The following is a 22745-nucleotide window of genomic DNA, read 5'->3' as shown; positions in this document are numbered from 1 at the left end:
TCACGTAGACGACGTCCTTTGGACTGATTAGCATACACCCTGCGGTTAGCATTAAAGTTAATCCTCCGTTCTTTCGCCTGCTTAGTCCGTTGTCAGTCCCCCATCGTCGCAATTCATCATATGGCAACAACGTACTGTACGTCTGTAAGGTAAATCTTTTGGCAGTCTGTACTCACTGTATTGTTTGCAATATTTGCAACATACTATCGATTAATAGAAACAAATGACACTTCCATTCGACTGAAGTTGGTGTCGTTTTGGCGTAACGATTAGGGCAATGTTTGGCCCAGAACCCAGGGGACCTGGGTTAGAATCCCCTGACATGCTGCTGATGTTGTATCCTTGCAAAGGCCCTTAGCACAAATGTAGAACTTGGGTACCTGACTTCAGTTGGGGAGGTAAAAGGCGGTGGAAGGAGAGGGTTGGGCTCCTTCCAATCGCCGTGTCCCAGACACAGTGGATAACAACCCACTGCCCCCATGGCCTCAAAAATGCTATGGGACTACCTTTACCTTTACCTATCTTTTGGTGACAAACGCTGCGCCAGGTCACCGAAATCCGTGATAAGTTCATCTTTCATAAGAATATTTGAGTGTGTCCGGAGAAAGGAGATATGAGTCACATATAGGTGACGCCAGTCGCCACTGAGGTCAGAATTATCAATTATGATAATTGTTGATGATATATTTTTTTAGGAATTATGAGTCACATGCCCTCATAATTTCTGCGAATTGGAACATCTCGAGTATGATTTAACATTATCAGTCTGGAAAGGATGATCTACAGCATTCTTATCTATCCTTATATGTGAAACAATGGAACGCACAAGTTCTACAGTGACCATTACGTCACCATGATTAGCAATTTGCATAGAGGTCGTCTTAATTTTTGGCGGGAAACCCGTTCACCAGCCATTCAACATGGTTGCATATCTATTGTAAAACTGTCCCTGTACTGCTTATACTGCAATCTGGCTAGCCTGGCCCAAAAACCGAAATTCTTATTGGAATTGAAATGAAACGCCTAATGTTTTACGCAACCGCGTTAGAATACAAATGTAATAATACAAAAAGATACATGGTCGGGGAGTACAGTATGTATTTCTAAATTACTATGTGGTTCGTGTAACGACTATATAGGCAATCTTCGCTCACTGTGGGTGTCCTGCATGGCTATATGACGCAACGGAGACCTACGCACGTTGATAGCGTACATTTAGAAAAAAAATAAATAAAACTGGAGTGTCATCAATATCCCTGATATTTTTCCTCTTGATATCAAGATTAGAATCAATTTTATATGTCTTTGTGGTTATCGTCTAAGCCGAATTCGAAGCTGTGTTAGGGATGTTCTTATATTTTCAGGGGTACGGTATAGTGCATTTGAAACTTGAACTAGAAAAGGACTCTTAGAAATACAGCCCGAAGCATCTGTTTTGTGGTTATCTGTACGCCATACACTCATGATACAGCGAATGGAAATTTGTGTTAGATCCGGCTGTAAAACCGTGCGGACGACAGAAAGAGATGTGAGCTGCGATATCTTTTGACGTCACTCTTTCAACGCGAGCCAAAATACGATAACAAGATATCAGTTGAGCCAAATACGATAACTTTATCGATTCTTTCATTTTGAGGGACTTATCGATGTAGACCTTCCGGAGGGAGGGACATGGACAAAACCTCTCAAAATTTTGAAGAATTTGCTAAAGAAAGTTGACAAGAAAGTTGAACGGAACTAACGAGAAATCAAGTATCTCATACCTCCGTGAAATATTTACAGTTTTTGTAACTTTCTTGTTCCATTCATAATTGCTAATTGTTCGCTGATTCTGTCTACGTGTTTTCCAGTCTGTGGTACCAACTTCATGAGAACTGGGCCAAGCCAACCTTCCAATCCTGCCAGTCTCCTGTTACACCATCTTCCACCTGACATTCTGTCACTCTACAATATTCAAATAACTACGGACACACAAAGACAAACAAACAAACACACACACACACACACACACACACAGACACATACACACACAGACCGAAAACAATATCTCTGTTTTACCAAGAACCTCATTGGTTTCACGGAGATAAAAATGTAACGCTAACGTTATATCGCAAAAAAAAAATGGATGTGTCTAGTTCTATCCTAAACCGCTCAATACTATACCTGTCCTGAAAGTGACGTTTTTCACCTGACACAGGGAGTAGACTCATTAGTATGCAATTCTAAGCATCATGTCAGTCTCTAGACTAAACAAACTACGACACTGCGGTGCGGGGCTTCAAATCACAAAACTTTTCCCTCCTTTCCGAATACCAGACATACCGGTGCCTCGTGTGCCGGGTCACCGCGCGGCTGGGCCAGAAATTAGCACGTTATCTGCATCCGCTGATTCTCCACGCAACTTTTCTCGTAAAATATATCGTTTCTTTTTTCACGTGTCAGATTTTCTGTGTCGGTCGTGGTGACATATCAGTAACCATACCGTGAAGGGGAACGGGGAGTTTTCTTTCATTTGTATTCACGGAGGGGAAAGTTTCGTCAGTCGGGTGATTAGAGGTAATGATGTTAGCTTTGGGTTGTAGTCAACTTCAATGTCAACAGCGGGAAGTGATGAATAGTAGGGAAGAAATTGAATAAGAGCAAGGAAGGAGCTGTGAAGGGAAGGAAGGAAGGAAGGAAGGAAGAAATAACTTAAATGCTTTTAAGTATCCAAGCTATAACTAAGTATTGGTTAGACGGTTCAACCAAAGTTAAAGCTACAGAATACAGAGTCCATTCCAAGTCACCAAGAGGGTTGTTATTGTCATCATCTGCAAATGTTTTCAATTCAATGTAATCATTTAAGAGATTTGACACATGTACTATGGAAATATTTGAATGCGGTTTCAACTTTACGAATGTTTCCCTGGTCATTTAAAACTATTTTCCAAATAATGAGGACTTTTGTTTAGTCCGGATTGGAAGCTAGATATTGCTCTACTGTATTCCGAAATTGTTTTTTCTATGTTTGTCTGTTTCACAATCGCTAAATATAGATTACGAATTTTAGATTTGTGCTTTAAGAAAACGAAATGGCATCTAGCTACAACATGTGCAAGGCTGATTTTGTTCATTTCGAGTTTGCTTCCAACAATCAACCGTACGTTATATCCAATTCCGTGCTTACATAGTCCACACCCAAGTACGTTTTGAATCTGATAACTTCAACTTAACGATTCTACAGAAGTACCGTGGCGAATTTAAGAATAACGATAAATTAGCCACAAATTGCCTTCGCTGCTTACGGGATCTTCGGGAAGATAGGCAAAGCTCTACATAATGAGACAATTGTACTTTAGCGACGCGTTACACACGAAACGTTACATAGCCTCCAATTTTGTCTTCGTTAGCTTAATCGATTTTATTCCACTTCGATATTCCAGGAGTGATTTTCTTCATTCAATATATGAAGTTGTGTAATGATATTGATATGTTGTTTTATAACACGATGTAATATAATAACATTGTGATATCAAAGACTGTAAATTCAATCTGGAAATCGGATGTAGAAATAGCAGGTGCAAAAATGAAAACGTCTTGCAAGTCCTTTTCCTTTTGTTAAGAAATGCCAGGAGTTGGTTGTATTTCCTTACGTGGGGTTTGACACCAATGGAATCTTTCATCGACATTCAAAGGTGTAGGAACGAGGAATGGGAAAACTGTGGGGACAGAATTGAACGGAAACTACCGTAGCTTGCCGCACGTAACAGCGGAAATTTGCATGACCAGACTTGGCGAAAGGATAAACAAAGGAATAGATTCGGTTACACTACGATTTGATGGACTGTATTACAAGAATCATAAACATTTTTCTTTTATTTCATGATTTTTGATCTCCAATTTTTCTTTCTATGAAAACCCTGCACGTTTCTTTTCGTTCAAATGTTTACATGAGTCAGTGATGAATTCACTGTAACAATATATCTAGAACGAAAGTTTCAGGCAGCTAAATTTATGAACTTTACGGTCGTCGAAACGCACAAGAATACACACTGAAAAGAGAATACTGTACTAGTAACAGAAGATGACCAAATTATGTAGTCGAGCATTTCTACACAATTTTGTCTTACTCCTTGTCATTTCGGGAGAAGGGTAGATATTGTTGTTGTTTATTTATTTGGCATCGTGCATGTGTATTACCATCACGCCTAGTCAAACCTAGAATACACAATATCTAAAGTTTGAATTCACAAGTAGAAAAATTAACTTGGTACAATGGAAATACATGTGCTTAGATTTATTCCAGTGGTTTTATACTAGTTTTTACATTGCCGCTTTTTTTGTGTGACATGAGGTAGTCGGGGGACGTTATAATCTTCCTCAAACATCGGCTTGGAGATTTCCTCGAAACCAAAGTAGGATTTTGTTACTTTACATGTCAGGATCCTGACAGCGCACATTCCTACATACAGACAGGAGACGGCGGCTGTCATCTTTGAGCCGCGGCAGCTGTTGTTTCAACGATAGACAACTTTCCGGGCGGACTACCTGAGACGATATTATTCCTCTAAACATCCACGCGTGTGGCGCCATTTTTCTCGCTCCGATTCTCTGTATGTTTGGGGTGTTGGGTGCGTACAGAGCTTCGGTGAAGAGATGGCATAGAGAGAATCGAAGAAGCATTGGAAGCACAAATAGGAGAAAATCTGAGGCTGAATACTTAAGAAATGAAAGAAAGAATGAAAGAGAATAGAAAGGAGGGTACAGACTTACTCTCCAAGCAGAGGTTAGGCCCCAACTTGTTTTGGACGTCTTTTTATGCGTTTTTATCGGGTCCAGAGAGAGAAAAAGAATGGAGGCCAAAAGAGGAGAGAATCTGATCTGAGTGAGGTGGAAGATTGAATAGAGAGAAATAAGAGAATAGAAACAAGGATACAGATTATTGGAAGCATATATTTTTTCTTTAAAAAAGGGACATGTAATCAGGTGATTTTTGATGGTTTTAGTTGTGTTTGCCCAAATCAATATCAAATGCGCATCTTAAAATTCTAATTAGATAGAAATAGATTAACAAACAATGAAAATTGTCAAAGTTGTACTTTTTCATGCCTTTGCAAAGTATCATTTTCACATTTAGGAGAAACAAAATCTAAAACCAAATACAGGTAATCTTTAAAGATGACCTAGTGATTGCTCATTTATCGAGGAGGTAATATCTCCTCGATGACTTGTAAAATATCACTTCGGACTTTTATACGCATGCACATTCTTGAGGAAACCAGGGATGATATATAGGAGATAACACCAATGGAGAAATGAAGATACGGATTACCATATACTATTGAACAAGACCAACTTAGTAAACGTTTTATTTGTATACAACTCGAAGAATGTTTTTGGTGTGTATTACGTCACTGGTGGAAAAGCCCACAGACCATAACGACTGCTAATCGTTAGAACAATAAACATAAATACGTCAGTCGACAGATTCCTTCGCATTTTTGTGAGTCAGAGGTGTGTGGGCTCCTGGCCACATCCCACCACACCTTTCATTGTCCCTGCAGAAAATCCCTTATCTCTTTTCTTTTCTCTTTCACTGGCGTCATTTGCATACATAATCTCCCTTTTGTCAAGATGCTACAAAACGAGCAGCTGCTATAATCACCCAATAATTGAAAAGGGAGACATCAGTTAGTAGTCTGTTCACGTTGCCAAGACAGCGTAAACCGTTGGCCACCTCCGAGGTGTTTCTTTACACCGTCTCAAGTAAGGCATGTAAGACGGGGAGCATGCCTCACTGACGACCGTGCTTCCGACATTCTTGTGAGCTTTCGTCAACAGCTGACGCCACAACTTGCAAATTTCGCTTGATTCGAGCGCCCACTGTGAAAATAAGAGAGAAAACAAAAATTATCCCACCACGGCTTTGTACATTTGAATCCTTGACGACTTCAATTCGTCAAATTTTCAGTTAGGTTGGTAGTTCACCTGAAATGTCGGTATCATCCCTTGATGTGGTGTACATTCACCTTGTGAGTAACACCTTGCGGTCGGGAGGCGTACTCACTCATTGGAGTGCTGTAAGGGAACACCTCGCGAGCATAAACAAGTTCCCAACGCGAAATTCACACAGTCGAATAAAGGAAGCCTTTCTTTGCACTGAAACCCTAACCGGACAAAGAGAAAGAGGAGCGGTGGATTGAAAGACTAATGGCTAAGGATGCCCTTTTCAAGTAAACCATTCTTAAGTGTACATGAACCCTGTAGCAAAGCTGGCCGCTGATTGGTCGCCACTGGCCCAATGAGAGTTGCAAAACAAAAAGTAGCCAATGAGAACCCGGAAATACGCCGTTGTGTAGCATTTTAGCTGTTGAGTTCACCATACGCTACCAGTGGGTAGCATAGTAATACCTTATAATTTACGATAATCATATTGATTAAAGCTGTATAGATTTTTATAAAATCAGAAATCAATATATAACGATCAGAAAAATGGATATTCAATTTTTTTTATATGTTTGAACATCAAGAATCTACTGTTATATTTATGTTCATGGTAGTGGCTGGTGGTAGATAGAACAGCTAAGACGCATGCTCGGGGCATGAATAATGTATTTACCACTCGGACTCGGGGAGCGCCACTGGACCTCATAAATTTTCACAACTGAGGTTGAAACACTACGGAAAAGAGCCAAGGCCCTTGCGTGCTTCCTACAGAAAGTTGGCCGCCAATGTGGACGATCAAGTGACGACCAAACGCGTGGATCTGCCGTGACGGTCGCAGGGAGGTTTTAGCGTGCGAGAAGGGATCGTTCGGACCGGGTGTACGGGGCTGGACAAAGGGCCTGGGAAAGTCGGGCAGCGAGGGGGATCGTCTTTCCACAGGCGTTGTGTGCTGGCTGTGTGAGATCAAGTTTCCTGTGGAATGATCATGGCAGCGTGGCAGAGGACTTTGCTGCCTTTCGGGGCTCTTTTTGCCTTCCTGTGTACGTGTCTGGCCGACCTGAGACCGTCCACGGAGTGTAAGGACGCCCTCACGTTGTATATCACGAAAACTTCCAACTTGAACTCGGTGACGGAGAGGGCAGTACCCGGTAAGTGGTATCCAGACTTTACCCCTCCCCTTCTACACTTCGAGACCTAAGAACAAATTAAATTACTCAATTTTAGTACACTAATACGTCCTTCTGAGTGTACAGGCTAGCTTTACAGGTTCTCAGGATTAATGTGCACTAGTTTTAGGGGGGATAAGGGCCGTGGGAACGGGTAAAATGGAGCAAAATGGGCGCCTTGTCTGCCGTAAGCCGAGCGACGAACCTGCGATGAATCGATTCAACTCGCTCGCACTGTTGCCCAAGGTTCTCAAGCGTCCGTAGGGATAGAGCCTGAAAAAACAGACATTTGGGAGGAACAGGAGGGGGATATCTTGTCAGATTGTTCAGATAAAGGCCTTGGCTAGCTACCAGATAGCTTTGTTTGGACGGTGGGGGAGGGCGAGCGACCGGGCGGGCGACGTGCAACATGCAGCTTGCCCCCCGGTCAACCGGCTATTGTCCGCCCCATGATTAACACTTCAACAATCGGCGGTGTATTTTTGGTCGGGCTCGGGATATACACTGGTATGTACAGAAAAATGTTGGCCAGATTTAAACCTTTGTAGCTCCAAAAATCCACCCTGAAAGTTGGGAATCAAACTGCTGGGGGCGCGGTTGTGTTTGCTGGTCCTGTGTACAAAGTTAGGAGCAGCTGTAAGTGTTTATAGTGGGGAACTCAGACACCACAATGCCTACTCACACCGTGAACTAAAGAGGAATTTTAAATGAGGACCACCATGAAAAATCGCTTTACTGGTTCAGATTTTCCCTTAGCAGCACAAAAAATATATATTAACGATTCAGGGTATGTTATAAAATCCTAATCTAGCAAACGCAGTGCCTGAAGTGCAAATAGTTGTTTTTCCTCGGATTTTTGCAAACCCAGGACGTTGTTGCAAAAGAAAAGCACAAACAACTTTGCTTGTAGATTGACTAACGGTTTTCTGGGAAACACTAGCACATGGCGGTCGGCGAATTCTCCATCTACAAGTGATGAAGAAAAAATGAGCGAATTACCCCAGGGAGCAACCCAAATCATGTAGAGTCCTGTGACTAAATAAAACGGGCAAATATCCTCATCATTAAACCCTATTAATGCCAGTACCAATGCGTCACTTAGGGTTTTCCTATACAAACTAGAGAAACACCAAAAGATTAGTTTCTATTCCTGCGGTTGATTTTGAGTCATCCTCTTCAATGTTATTCCAAAGCAACATGGTCTGGTGGCATTGATAATTTATTCATTCACCATTATCTCACCAATGATTTTTTCATGAATAATGTCAGAAAATTTTGATATAGAATCTCGGTGAATGAAAGTCACAGTTCCGTATTAACCCAAATTACTCTCAAAATGATAAACACAATTCTGGTATGAGTCTATGACTATCATTTTTACAGGGTGAAAATTTGGTAGTGCTTTTCAAGGGCTTATTGTTTAAGTCCCTGTAATGTAGAAGGTGACAGGAAGTGATTTGTGCCTGAAATCATTCCATAATTCATGAGTTGCCTGATAAATCCCGGTCTTTTCTATTTTCATTATCAGGCATTTGCCCTATCCCACCAATACGACATGGTGATACGACCTATCTCTCCGCTTGTTATCTCGGTTTTGAGGGAAATCCTACCATTTGGGGTCGATCATATCTTTGGGTCGTAATGGCCCTTCTGTAAAGCACGGCCGAAATTGCACTTGATGTCTGAATTACAGAGAAAAAAAATATACATTCTATTCTCTAAAGCATCATGTTTGCCTGTTTTCTGGTCAAGTGGCTATGTTTTTTGCTTTGGTGACTAATTGTTAAAAGTGGTGGATAATTTGTGATTGTTGCAAAAAATCTATATACAAAGTATGTGTGTGCGCCAGCCGGCCATTAGGCTAACAATAAAGCTGATTTACTGAGCAGTTTAGTACTGTAAGCTTTAATTATGCATTGTGGCAATTTGGATAACCTTTTGGTCAACTGTCTATAGTCATTCATGGTAGATATTTATCACTTTTAGGAACTGGGCAGCCAATACCATATGTGCTCTTTTGGCTGTGTATCCCTATTTCATTTGGTATGGTGGGGGTATTTTTGTACATACCATTCTAATTGCATAGATACAAAGGTAATGTACCCAGAAATATGATACAGTATTTCATTATTTGGGTAACTTATGATTATATGTCATGAAAAAAGGACAATGTTTCTGGATATCTTGCGCTGGTTTTGCTTCAAGTAATGTATCTTTGTCTGATTCAAGACAGTTCTGGATAAAGGCAAGTAGGAAGTGAGGTATTCTGTGTTGTTTTAATAACACAGCGGTGGCTGTGATTGTATCAATTTCAGGAAGTAGGGAAAAACCCACAAGGAATTACAAGAAGAGCGACGACTGGTTTACTGGTGCTCTTCAGAATAATCACATTTCAAGGTGGCCCATCTGAAATTGGATTAACGATAAAGGTGCAAGGAGCTAAGGATTTCTGTAATCCGCGGTGTCAGTGTGTTCTTGAGCAGGAAGTAAGATTGTCGGTCATAGGTCGAAGACTGGCGCCTAGGCTAGCGGGCCAAGACTGTGCAAGGACTGTCCTAACAACTACTTGGTGTGAAAAGTCAGCACCCACCTCATTAGTGTGTGTGAAAAACTTCTTGCCAAATAAAGTGTAGTGGAAAGATTCGATCAGGGCTTATCTAAGGGCAGTCTTGAGAAACCTACGTTGGAGAAATGCCACTTGAAACAGATTGAAGCAGGCAGCTGTATTTGTCAGGGTCTAAGAATGTGACTCTAATTATTGTTGGTTGGCCCAGTCAGTTGTGTTTCCTTTGAATAAACATAGTCAGTCTGAGTGGTGTAGACCTCAACCTAATGAAAGAAAAACAATGTTTAAGTATGTTTAAAGGAAGGTAGGAAGCCATGGAAATACATAACATAATTGGTCCTGATTGAAAAACAAATTGGGCTGAGAGAAAAAAATAACAGTTTTAGTTGAGTCAGGATTTGGACAATCAGTGCTAAAGAAAACACATAGGTTAGTCGATAGTTGCAATGTTTTATCTGAGTTCACTTGTTTTGTTGTAAGAGATAAAAACTTGTTGGTTCTACTCAAGTGTGTTTACATATCTAAAATGATAACTTAGCCCTTGGAGAGATGTTTATCATGCAAATCATGAGTAATTAAAGATCTGTGATTCAACAGGATATCCTGTCACCCCCTTTTTTAACCTTCTCCCTGCTGCCTAATCCTGTAAACCAATCGTGAAATTGTAGCCAAGCGAAACTTCAGTGTTCTAAGGGTTAATTATTGAAAATGTCCCTTTCCTTTGGGCAAATTTTCTTATTTCTCATTTGTGGAATTTGTATTCTTGGAAGGAGCAGTTGTCACTCCAGCAAGTATTTGGCTTGGAAACAGAAAGCATTTATCTGACACAGTCTTTCAGAAAGTCTGGTAGAACTCTTCCACCAAAAAGGGTTAAGTTGTGTGGGTGTATAGCATAAAGCGGTGATGTTTTTAGTGCATACAAACATCTGATAAAGGTTTTTCCAAGAAAGACTGACTCACAGTAAAACACAGGTGTGTTTTATCAATGTAAATTCTAGTGCCTTTGGAAATTGGACCACATCCCAAGTTGGGCTCTTACCAAATTGAGCTTCAAATGGTGAGGGTAAGCTATGCTGGCAGCCCAGCCTCAAGTCCTTGACATCTGCACTCAAATTTGAAGCTTTGCCAAAAGCTTTGACCAGATGGTAACATTTGCCATGTTTCTAATCAAGTAGAACCGACTTCACTGTAATGAGTGTGTGGGTGCCCATCGATAGTACATTACCAAGTCAGAATTGTAAAAAGATAAGGCTGGCTACTTGTAGATACGTGTGTGTAGTTGTGGTTTTATCTGAAGCTCTTTCAGGGTGGCACGTTTTGCTGCGGTCGTGTGAGATTGTATAAACAAAGAAATTATATTCTGAAGTGTCTGTGACCGCTCTGGAATTAAAAATAGAAGGTTATGTTCCAAGCAGATGCTACTTCGGATTCATGTTGCGTGTAATGTTAACAAGAAGTTATGTAACTTATGTAAGCTCCGAAATTGACGGAGGTGGCAATTTGCTTGCATCGTTATAAGTGTACTGATTGCTTTGATGATAGTAAGATCAATTATAAAGAAATAATGTAAACTGACAGTACAGCAGGACAGGAAGAGGTCAGGCTTTTTCTATCGTCATAACTAGGGGTGGTATGTGGGGGGGAGTTATAATTGTACTGCCCACACTAAAGATACACCAGGCCAGCTAAGGGGAGAATTTTGGATATGGGATTTAAACATTCGTATGTTTGCAATGTAAAGAATGTTAGGTGGACCATTCTGTGCAGATAATCTCCGCTGTAGGTAATGCGCGCCCTCCGGCTATAGGTGTCGTCGGAACAATGGCGATAATGCACGTCCGCTTTGGCGACAAAGGACCGCCACCGGCGACAAACGGCGTCGTTTTAGCCCTCAGCAGTTCGCCGCTGTACATCGTTATTTGGTATTGTCACTTCATAAAGGATATTTCAGGAAGAACGGGCTTACCCCAAATCGCTGGACAGAGCTCACAACAGAGGACTGGTGATTTGAGTCCAAGGAAGTAGATCCTACTCTTGATAAGATTCAAGGAATCTTTTTACTATTATTGTCTTTTTAGGCAAAACAGGGTTAATTGTAGCCCTTAAGGGTAGAGGCTTAAGATATAGGACAATTCCCACACATAAAAGATTCCCACACTTCTTAGGTATCTTCCAAGACTAACGATTTTACTTCCATACAAATTTGCTCCCCTCCCCACAACTCTGTACCTTTTGAATATCACCACAAACGATATCCAAAATTTCTGTTTTTGCCCAAAATTGTGTGTGCATGGATTTCGATTTCAAAATTTCAGGCAAAAGTTTTGAGTCTGCTTGATACATCAGTAAGCAATTGGGATGTTTTAAGAAACAGCTATCTTTTTGGGTTGGGGTTTTGTTCGCGTGAAGAATTTTCGCGTTCGCGTGGAAAATTTTCGCGTGAAAAATTTGAAATGGAGAATTTATTTATAGGTTCAAAATATCAAAGTAATTTTATCATCAAAATTTTTCTCCCTTGGGAATAGACTTGAGTCCCTTGGGAATAGCACACACCAAACCACACCACACCCTGCCCACACCCTGCCCACACCCATCGAGGGGAAAAGTTTGCCTGTAATTTTGATCATTTGCTCGTCAAAATATGCTTATTAGTTGATCAGAAGAGAATTGAAGGTTTACAAGTCTAAGGTTTCACACCCAAAAAATTTCAAAGGAATTTTGAAATTTAAGAAAAACAAAAAAACAAGTTGATTCCCAAGGGACTCAAGTCTATTCCCAAGGGAGAAAAATTTTGATGATAAAATTACTTTGATATTTTGAACCTATAAATAAATTCTCAATTTCAAATTTTCCACGCGAAAATTTTCCACGCGTACGCGAACATTCTTAACGCGAACAAAACCCGTTCCTTATCTTTTTCTTCTAATCTGTTACAAAATCTTGGCCTATCTTGACTTCCCATGAATTGTCACTTCCCAGATACCAAAATACATTGTTTGCGCTCTCTCACAGAAAGGAAACAATACTTACTGGCACTGATTGAAGGCGGGTACAAAGTTTAATGTGCCGTCCTGTTATGCACACACCAGGACTTCGACCCAACTGGCATAAACAATGGCGCTGTGCTGCTTCCTGGCTTTGTTTTCATTAGAAATGTTGACTTCTAATATCACTAGGTATGATGACAGTTGTATACAGACTGTTGTTGGCTTAAGATTGTGACTACGATAGAGGATATGCTGAATGGTAGACACAAAAGTAGATTGGTTAACTGGGTTCCCACACTCAAATTTGGTTGTGATGGCAGCCCTTTGTTCTATACTGATTCTGTAGATGACAAATTTGGGGTTGGACCATAATACATTTTAGGGAGTGGCTAGATTGACTATTAGAATTGTACAGTGCATGTTTTTGTTCGCTTGAACTCTGCCTGTTGTGTCAAGAATGTTCTCAGAATCTCAACGCATCCATATCTCCACTGACAACTACGTCTCAAGTCCATTTTTTCCACAGTAGTTGCTCTCACCCTTGCGCCCCCCTCCCCCTGCTGTGCAGAAACGATTTGGCACGCAGAAGTTCAGGAGTAGTCCAGGAGTAGTCGCTCAGATGTGGAGAGGCCACCGGCCAGGGTGCAACTGCAGCCGCTCCGTTATGTGAACCCTTGTTTTGCCTGCCATTTTGACGCCACAGGATAGCCCTGACCTCCAGCGCTGGGCCCTCTTGTTTATTTGGTGACTACCATATATGGCAGGCTGTCCTGTTAAACCTTACCCCCTGGCCAGTCACGGAGAAGGCTTAGCAAAGCTTTAGTGGAAAAGGTGTAGAAAGAAAGAAAGGACGTTACGATCGCTTAGGAGAGAGCTAGGAAGATTACGTCCTCCTCCAGAGAAGAGAATTCTCGCAAGGAGGAATCAAGGAATGAAGGATAAAGGAAGGTCATAGAACAGAAGGGAGGAGGTAGAACTAAAAAGCTACACATGGCAGATTGGATGTGTCACCAGTAGGATATAACCCAGGCATGGATGTGTCACAGGGCTGTTCAGAAAAGTCTTCAGTCATTAGTCATCATATCTGATAGGTCCAGACAACCAGACTGCAAACTGGATCCCCACTGTGTTCCCCTGTTTCCTATATTCATATATGCAATTTGTCAAAGTCTTTGTCTTTTTGGGTTGAAAAGTACAAAAGGTATAAACAGAAAGGAGATGGTTATTATCAGTCGTGTTTGGTTGAGAAAACGCTTCTTCATTGGACTGCTGGTTGCGTGTTCAAACACTTGGTTGAGAATAAATCAATGGTCTCAAATATCAATTTCTCCTGTAAACGTGGAAGTTACTGCTGAAATCTATAACAACAGAATCGTTTCTACGGTTTCAGTTTGTGTAGACAGCATTACCCACACATCAAACTATGTAGGACCACCAAAAATCAGGATTTGGACTCTTTTATCTGGGTATCTAAAAAACCTTATCAGTCTCTGTGGGCGTCTTCCTGCTCTTGAGGACAGAGCACATTCCAGACGGCCGCAGCTGTACCTGATTATTGAGCACCAGGTGAACTTGGGCAACCTTTCGCGTCAATCATACCAATGTGAAAAGGACATCCTGTCCAGATAGTGAAATTTTAAAAAGGTGTGTCGGTTATCCAGCCTGACATGATTAAAAGCATGTCTAGCTTTGATGTCAGAGGCTGGTGATATGAACCATACAACGTATCTGGTGGGATTATATGAATTATGTATCATCATGTCTGCGCGGAAAAATAATAGGGGAGATAATATGGAAAAATGGATGTCGGGAACCAGACTTATTTTGTAGGGATTAGGGACATGCCTTTCCTTAAAGGAGGGAAGAATAGACCACAAAGGAGGCACAGAGGTGTGTCTTAGAGTAAGTCATGTAGACAGACGCAAGATTGACACGAATTCTTCCACACCTGTGCATTTGGTGACATGTCGGATCAATCGCAATCAGCGAACAACCGTGTTTACTTTTGTCGTGATGTCACTGATCCACCATTACCCTCATTTGGGGATTTTGGGCTTATGTCCGAGAGGGACGGAGAGGGAGCCCGAGATTTACAACAGCGAATGTTTGGGAATATCGGTTGCATCGTGATACCGTAAGCTACTCAGGAAAGACGAAAAGCTGTATGATTTGGCCAGAATGATAACTGCCCTCATTGAAAGATTTATTCAGATGAAATTACCACATTTCTTCTACCCTGCCCACCCTGGCACAAAACGGCCAGGTATTCATATTATAGGGGTTATATAATCGTCTGTTATACTTAAGAAGAACTACACAACTCAAACATTTTTTGCCTTAATTGATAAAAACAAAAATGGCAAAATTATGCCTTACTTCATCTTGTGTCCAACCGACAAAGAAAAAGATAAGAAAAAGTCCTCTGACATGGCAACTGAATGGATGACATCATATAGTGTATGTTAAAAAATAGCCTTGTAAACAATGAACATGTTGTTGTTAAGGGTTGGGAAGTGGGTTTCCTGTACCCAAGGAAAACATTCCATACTAACAGAAAGAGAGTTGTTTGGAGAAGACTGAGAACTGAGATTATCCAAATTCTTTACTTACAAGTATTCAAGAAGGTCCTGGTGAAGACATTCCTTTTAGTTTTAGGATTTGTGTAAAAGTTATAACTTTCCAAATAAAACAGTGGGTAGCATGTTTTACTTATTAACCAACAAATAGCATACTCAAGTGAGGTTATTTACTTTTCAGTAGTTTTGCTTTGTAATTTATTAAACCTGCAAGAGAGTGAAGGCCATTGTTGAGTACTTTTCAACTGGAAAAAGTATTTGCCATTTCCAGTCTAGTTCTTGGAAATAACGTATGCAGAATCCTTTTTATAGATTTAGCATAACTCTTTGATGTGGAGTCCTGGAGAGGAAATTGTTTACGTTTAATGTGGATCTCCATGAGAAGTGGGAAAATACACTGTGGTGGTCATGGCTCAACTAGAATTCGGAAGTCCCTCAAAAGTGGTTTATTTTTGGAAACCTTCCAGCCATCTGAAACATTTGCCTCTCCAGGGGGGAGGGGGAGTAGTACTGCTGTCCCATCAGCCACTAGGGGATGACAGGGTCAGGGACACAAGGGTAAGGGCTGCCTCATCTGTTGCTATGGTAACATCATCTGTTGCTATGGCAACTGATACCAGCTCTGGTTGAAATTCATTATCAATGCTGATGTCATGGGTCAGGACCATGCCAAAGGGCAGTATTAGGGTCATACCATGAGGGATAGTAGGGGTGGAAAGGTTATGTGAAGAAAAGTTGGTGTAACATTTGGGAGTTTGCTACAGTCATGGTGGTCATTTTCTTTCTCCACATGCATTTCTATTTTCACCTAGTTGATAGGGAACTAAAAACCGATCTTGCTAGAAGTGTTATTGAAATACATTTGTAGATAAAGTAGTTTGAAGGTCTAAAATGTTCAATGCCACATACTTAGTTAATTGCGTGTGAAGTTTAGGATAAGGTGCTTATATAATTAAATCCTTAGGTGTTTCCAGCTTTGTTAGGATGTGTGAAATACACTCCCCACTTTTCTGGGATTTCTGTTGTGAAAACATTTACATAAGAGGTTTAAAGAAGCCACATTGGAGAATTTCACTGAATAAGATTGGTGGGAAAAAGATCACCCTGTTCTTAAATCAAAAGGGTGTGAAAAATGCCTCTGTGCCAAACTGCTAACGTCAAATTATTAATTAGTACAGACTTCCTGGGTTAGAAACGAGATCAGCTATCCCGCATTTTGTTGTCGTTCATTATTTTTTCGCACATTTGTAAAACAGTGTTACATTTTTTAGGTCCTTTGCGTTTGGTGGAAAAAGTCTTGAGAATTTTCTCAAATACAGTCAAACCTGCCCAAGGCGACCACCCGGCGGACCGAGCAAAAACGGTCGCGATGGACAGGTGGTCGCCATGAAGAGGATTCCACTCACATGTTTCCAGGTCGAGGTTTTCAAATACAGTACGTAAATGATGAAAAAATTATGTGAATTTAGACAGCATGACCCTCACCAGGTTCAATTCTCATTGACAGAAAGATCCTACAAAAATTACATTTTCCGTTATCGATGTAATAATTGTATACCGCTACATCGTGTACAAATTTTCGTCATAATTTTGACTACAAAACGATGGTTGCCTCGATGATCTCGCAGCGACCTCCCGCATTCACACGTTACATTGAATAGTACACACACACACGCACATCATCGAAGTTTTAAGGCCTAAGACAGATCCCTAGAAAACGCCTGCTGGTCCCAGCCTTTTTTGGGTCGCCGACCGCTGGATGAAAGGGTCAAAAAATTTTCGATCTGACAACTAAAGATGAAAACGGAATGCGTTAACGGTGTGATTTCGTCGCGCCGCGCCGCGAAGCTCTGTGCCACCGCATCGAAGGGTAAGTCAGTGCAGCAGAACGCACAGCGTCCAATAAAGGTTTGTGAGATTCATGGAAATAAAAAGAAAATAAGAATTTTGATTTTCACCAATAACTAGAGTATTCGTAAATGTTCATACACAAAATCATCGTGTTTTACAAAGGTCAGCGGTACGCCAAATCCGGGCCGCCCGAAATCCAAGATGGCGTCGGGACCAATGAACAACATTTCTCGCCTGATGTTTTGCCCGCCGCGAAGTCATTTTTCGGCGGAATTTAGCAAGATACAGACACATTTTTGTTGAAAATACAAGAAATAGATAGTAATTTCTGTGAAATCTGACTTTTTGACGCCATGCACTACGTATTCGTTTTGAAAGTTGAGTTTAAACGGAACTGAGTTCACGTTCAACTATAAGATTACGATAGGCACAACAACATCACAAACATTTGTCTTTACAATGTTTATAGGGGGAACGTTTTATTAAAACACTTCATGGAGGAATCGATGGTATAACATTGCTATCCCATATATTTTTGATCTTATTTTTGTCCTTTAAAGTCTTGAAAACATTTCCGTGAAATCCGACAGCAAAATGATCTGATGTCACCACACGCTTGAAAATTAGGCGGCCGCCATGGGCAGGGATTGTGCTCTGTGCGGTCCCAATTCGTGGCGGTCGCGGTCGCGTTGGACGGGTGGTCGCCTTGGGCAGGCAGCTTAATGCTTGTGCCTATGGGGAAAATTTTCGGGACCGAGAAAAAGCGGTCGCCATGGCCAGGTGGTCGCGTTGAAAAGGTGGTCGCCTAGGCAGGTTTGACTGTAGGACAACAGTAATTCTGTAACAATTGATTTGGATATGGGGAGGGTGGCAAGTTCAAATAATTTGTAAACAAGACAATGGTTTTCAATTTCACAGAGTTAGGTGTTTGTTCAACGTAACTATTGACATCATGAATGATAAAACTTTTTCCAGTGCTTACTGCAGAATCTGTACAAAGTCTGATTTTATATTCTGTCAGTTTAACTACCCTGAATTTATTATTGATAGCATTAGATTTTATGGTGTGCAAAATCATGTGACTTGAATGATCATCTGTCAGATATAAAAGTTTTGTATAACACACCTAAGGGACAGTCTGAAGCAAAGAAGTAATGATGTAGTGAGTAATCTGAGCACTGCTGCCTCTGCTATTGTGTTAACCGTTTTCTCCTATTATTCGCTCCCCTTGGTCCCCCAAAATACAGCGTAGCGGGAGGCACTGTATGACAATAGTTCACCTACCAGGCCCAATGCTACTCCCTGCTTTTTTCAGGCGCTGAATTAATCTTTCATGAGAACACACTGCAAAGAGTAACAAAAAAGACAAATCTCTCGGGATAGCAACAGTGGCAACTACCTACTTTTTTCCTTACTAGCACTACCCCAAAGGAGAGCATTAGTCTATTTTCAATGTAGAGTGCATGGCATTCATAGTGATTGTGTGTGTGGTCCCAGCGACCAACAGGGGCATGGTGATTGAATAGCTTGGTAATTTTCCATGCATGACTGTGAATAATGTAATTTATTCCTTTCTTCTTTTCTCTTCTTGCAGGGGATCAGCTGAGAAATATATGTCCTCAGGGGCAGACGTGTTGTACACAGGAGATGGAAGAAAAGCTTGCCTTGCAGAGCCATGTGGACTTTGAAAAGCTAGTCTCAGAAAAGACCACGTTTCTCAGAAGCACTTTTATATCAAGAACAGAAAAATTTGATGGTAAGTCGCACAGGACAGACACAACGCACACAGATGTAACACATGGGCTGTTCAACAGTAGGTCTGGGAAAATTGTTGCCTAGTTTTGATGGGGGAGTGATAAGAAAGTATGTGATAATTGGGGACAACTCATTAATACTCTCCTCAGGGATGGGTACTGTCTTATAGATGCCTATCTCTTCATTGTGTGTGAAGCTACATCCCAAACAAAAGGACACACAGCATAGAGAATTGTATTTCTTTATAGAAAATAAAGAGTTATCCAGAGAATAGACTGTTAGGGCATATAGGGGCAAAGTTGTATACTGTGTGTCCGATCCTAGAGGGCTAATGAATAAGGCACATACCAGGCTTGACATTTCGCATAAGTCTGCTAGGTATGTCTGCCACTGAACTGCAGAGTGACATGAAACATGGACAACTTTTTAAGTGGGCTTTTCCTTTTTATTTTCACACCGTGTTAGTCTATCCCTGCCAAAAAATGTCTCATTTGGAAACAGCTTAATTTACTTAGCTGTGTGAAGTGTACCATTGGCAATCGGAAAGCTACCACCTTTGCAAAGGAGAAAGGGATTGGTTGATTTGACATGTTATTTCAGCCTTGTACAAAAAATGCTGACACCTAGGTGCCAATGATCTCCATATATTATCTTCTGTTTCATTACTTGAAGATATACCGAGAAAAAAAACAAGCCCACTCATTTCTCAAGACATTGCTAAGACAGCGGGTGGGTTGAGAAGACTCACACCTTGGTCTGAAGTAATGCACAATAGGCAGTCCATTAAAAGAAGACATTACTTTGTATTCTTAATCATACACACTGTGAACAAGACTCGATCTATGTAATTATGTAGTAAATTTCACCCCTTGTAGCAGATGGTACATGTATACTGATTATCTTATGGAAATATCTCTCCATTGATGCTCAGGGATGTAAAGAAATGCGTGGCATCCCTCCATACATACCAATGCTGAGTTGACATATCATTAAAGAGAAAATTGGGTAACCTTTTCTTCAGAAAGACACCAGGTCATGTCAAAGCAAGACGCTGTTGTGAAAATTGGATCTCACAAGCAATGTTTTGCTTGATTGAAGTGGACAGTCTGCAAGTTTGCCAAATTGATCCAATTATATGTTCAGTCTGAATTGCAGATAACTAGCTGATAATCAGAACTAATCTGCACCAAATTCTTCAGCACTGTGCAAGCTGAAGACAAAAGATTAAACCCCTAATTGAGGTCGTGAAAGATTTAGCGACTGCTTTCCTTTGGTATATTTCCTTTTGGCCAGGCTTTGTTTTATAGTTTCCCAGGTAGCTACGGTTTATTACGATCCATTTTCCGCCCAAGGACGTTGTGAAATCATTATGCAGTATTCCCGCCATACGAATGGTAGTTTTTGATCATAAAAGAAATCCTTGGCTCGCCCCAACTGTCTTTGTTAGTGTTTCCCAATATGACGATTTACCACTCTAATGTTTCCCTTGATCCATTGAAAGTATTCCCGGTAGCTCGTTTCCCTTTGGGGCAGGGATAGTTATTCTTGAAAAAAAAAACGATTTTGTGTAGAAAGAGACAATAAAATCGATAGGGGAAGAGTTTGATGTATTCGGTTTGTAGATATGGAAGATGAGTGCATTATGTTAAAGCTTGAAAGCAAAGATGATATGCTATACAGTATTTCCGTTGGAAGCTTCAGATAAGATCAAGAGAATAAGGAATAGTTGCCAGTCTGTCTGAGGGAGGAAAAAAAGGAAGTCATCAAAGCCAAAAGCAGGTGGATTTTGTTCCCTTGAACGTAAAGTGCTACTGCTCCTAGGAAATGTGAAAAATGTGGAGGTTTTCCAAGCTTGGAAGAGCGACATTAGGAGGAGGAATGGTGGGAATGTGGCATTACTTCCACTTCTGTGATCCCTTTAGCGATCCCCTTGGTTGTTATAAAAGGGAGCCAAGGCAACTGTGCGGAAATGCACCTCATCGCAAATGAACGGTGCTCAAGATTCTTTCGGTAATGATCGGTGCCTCTCAGGTCTTTTGTGTGCTTTTTTTTCCTCCACTGTGCCTGGTGGGATTTGCATGTTTTTCGGCAGATAAAAGAAATTGTTAGACACCCTTTTAAGAAAATATGGTGGAAGGTTTGAATTTAGTTATTGCAACGATGTTTGTGAAAGGTCATGTGAAATGTTGTGTAAATTTTGATTCTTCTGGATGGTTAGTTTTTTCTGTCACAATCACAACATGAAAATACCTTTTGTGTTTCATGAAGTAAAAATAGCTTTAATTGTAGCTAATGTTATACCACGGTGTGTAAGTTATACCGTGTGAGTTTACCAAAAAAAAGATGACGTCAGCATTCGTGTCAAGTGTTTGTTCCATTCTTAAATGGCGTACAAAAGATAAGTGGTCCCTTGTTCCCGGGAGTTTAGAAATTTTGCCCCCAAAGTCCATTAGGACTTGGCAAAGTGTGACCTGTTTTTTTGAGGGGCCGTGTTCCGCCAACTTGTCCTGTGGGTAAGCGATAGTTCCCGCCTTTGTGTAAAAGGGTTAGCATCGGTGCCTCAGAAGCAGGGTGTATCAAAGGATGTTTCTAGTGCCCATTGTTTGGTAAAGACGCAGTTCAGGGGACCTCTTTCTGGACGGGGGTAATGGAGAGGAAGGAATTCAGCCCCCTGTTTATACGCAGGGTCCGGTTACGGCTAGGATTTCGCCTGAGTGGAGCACGCCGCCCGATCCAGCCGGATTTCCAAGGCTGAAGACGCACAGGGGATCTCATAACCGTCCTTCCGAACTGCCAGTCTTTGAGAAATAAACATCCTAACACAACACATCACACCTGTCAGCACGGAATAAATATTCCTAGGGCGGAGGGCAGGGAATTCTTCCCGCGGTTGGGTGGTTGGTGGGTAAACATTGGGAAAAATTCTTGAAGGGTCTTTATAGTGACATCACGGACGTAACCCAGATTACCTGGTGACAGCGTCACACGCAACTTTGTTACGCCTTGTTGATCCGGTCATCACCTGATTTTCCCCAAGCTGCTAATTCATTCAGAACACCAGACATTCACGGCTCCCTCCCTAAATCTATTGCCCAACAAATGACATTTAGGAATTCTCCCCGAGGAATTTTGTCTGTTGCTCTTTACCTGTAACATGTTAGTCCCCAGACTTATTACGATGTGGAGGTAATAAAGGGTATTAGATGCGGTAATGTTGTTAGCGCGCGGTGATGTAATGTTATGAATGATTTATTACTTTATTGCTCACCATAGTACAATGTAGATGAGTCTAGAATCCGAGGCTCCAAATTGTATTGTTTTCTGATACCAACAAAATTGGATTGGAAAATAACATTAAAACAAGGAACTCTATTTGCAAATTCGTTGTATTCCATGTCGGAATTCCCCTTTATTTTGTCCACAGCAAGTCAGTTAAGATCTGTTGATATTTCCAAGCTGAAAAATTTGCCTGAGCATGTGACGAATTCAAAATACACACCAAGAAACTATCTGTGAAATCTCGGTCAAGGATGTCTACACAACACTTAACGAGCCTGTTCTTCATTTCGGATGGGTGTAATTTCTTCTACGCTACCTTGGCGTGTAGTTGAATAATGAATGAAGTGTAGAGAGGAATGACTTCTGTGTATTGTATGCTCAGTGGGTGGGCGCGCCGTGCGGATTTCCATGTTTGGCTCTGCCTTTACACTTCCCGCATGAGGTAGCTTCGGGGAGATTAGCATCTCTCACCTGTGGAGAACAGATACGCGCGACGTTTTACCCTCGCTGCACGGGCTTCACGTACGCAATAACCACCCGCTGCTCCACATTTCACCGACGTACCCGAAACATTACAGAAATCCCATAAACACAGATGACATTTTGGTAGAGGGACATCCAATCTCTCTCCCTTTGGGAG

General features: G+C 41.2%; 1 protein-coding gene and 1 long non-coding RNA gene across 2 annotated transcripts in view; one reads left to right on the top strand and one right to left on the bottom strand.

The window, feature by feature from the left end:
- Positions 1 to 5057: 5057 nt before the first annotated feature.
- Positions 5058 to 6375, bottom strand: LOC136423541 (uncharacterized). Its single transcript, XR_010753752.1, has 2 exons — positions 5968 to 6375; positions 5058 to 5862 (listed from the first exon to the last, which is right to left on the bottom strand). It is a non-coding gene; the product is annotated as an uncharacterized lncRNA (long non-coding RNA).
- Positions 6376 to 6599: 224 nt separating this feature from the next.
- The window catches only part of LOC136423029 (glypican-6-like), a 36878-nt gene continuing 20732 nt past the window's right edge, over positions 6600 to 22745 (top strand). The window contains exons 1-2 of the mRNA XM_066411021.1: positions 6600 to 7073; positions 18666 to 18827. Coding sequence (XP_066267118.1) covers positions 6905 to 7073; positions 18666 to 18827 — 331 coding nt within the window. The 5' untranslated portion in view covers positions 6600 to 6904. The remainder of the gene's footprint in view (positions 7074 to 18665; positions 18828 to 22745) is intronic.

The sequence above is a fragment of the Branchiostoma lanceolatum genome, chromosome 17 (assembly GCF_035083965.1).
Source record: "Branchiostoma lanceolatum isolate klBraLanc5 chromosome 17, klBraLanc5.hap2, whole genome shotgun sequence".
Lineage (NCBI taxonomy): Eukaryota > Metazoa > Chordata > Leptocardii > Amphioxiformes > Branchiostomatidae > Branchiostoma > Branchiostoma lanceolatum.
Note: the sequence above shows the minus strand (reverse complement) of the source record. Positions and strands in the feature narration are given on the sequence as shown.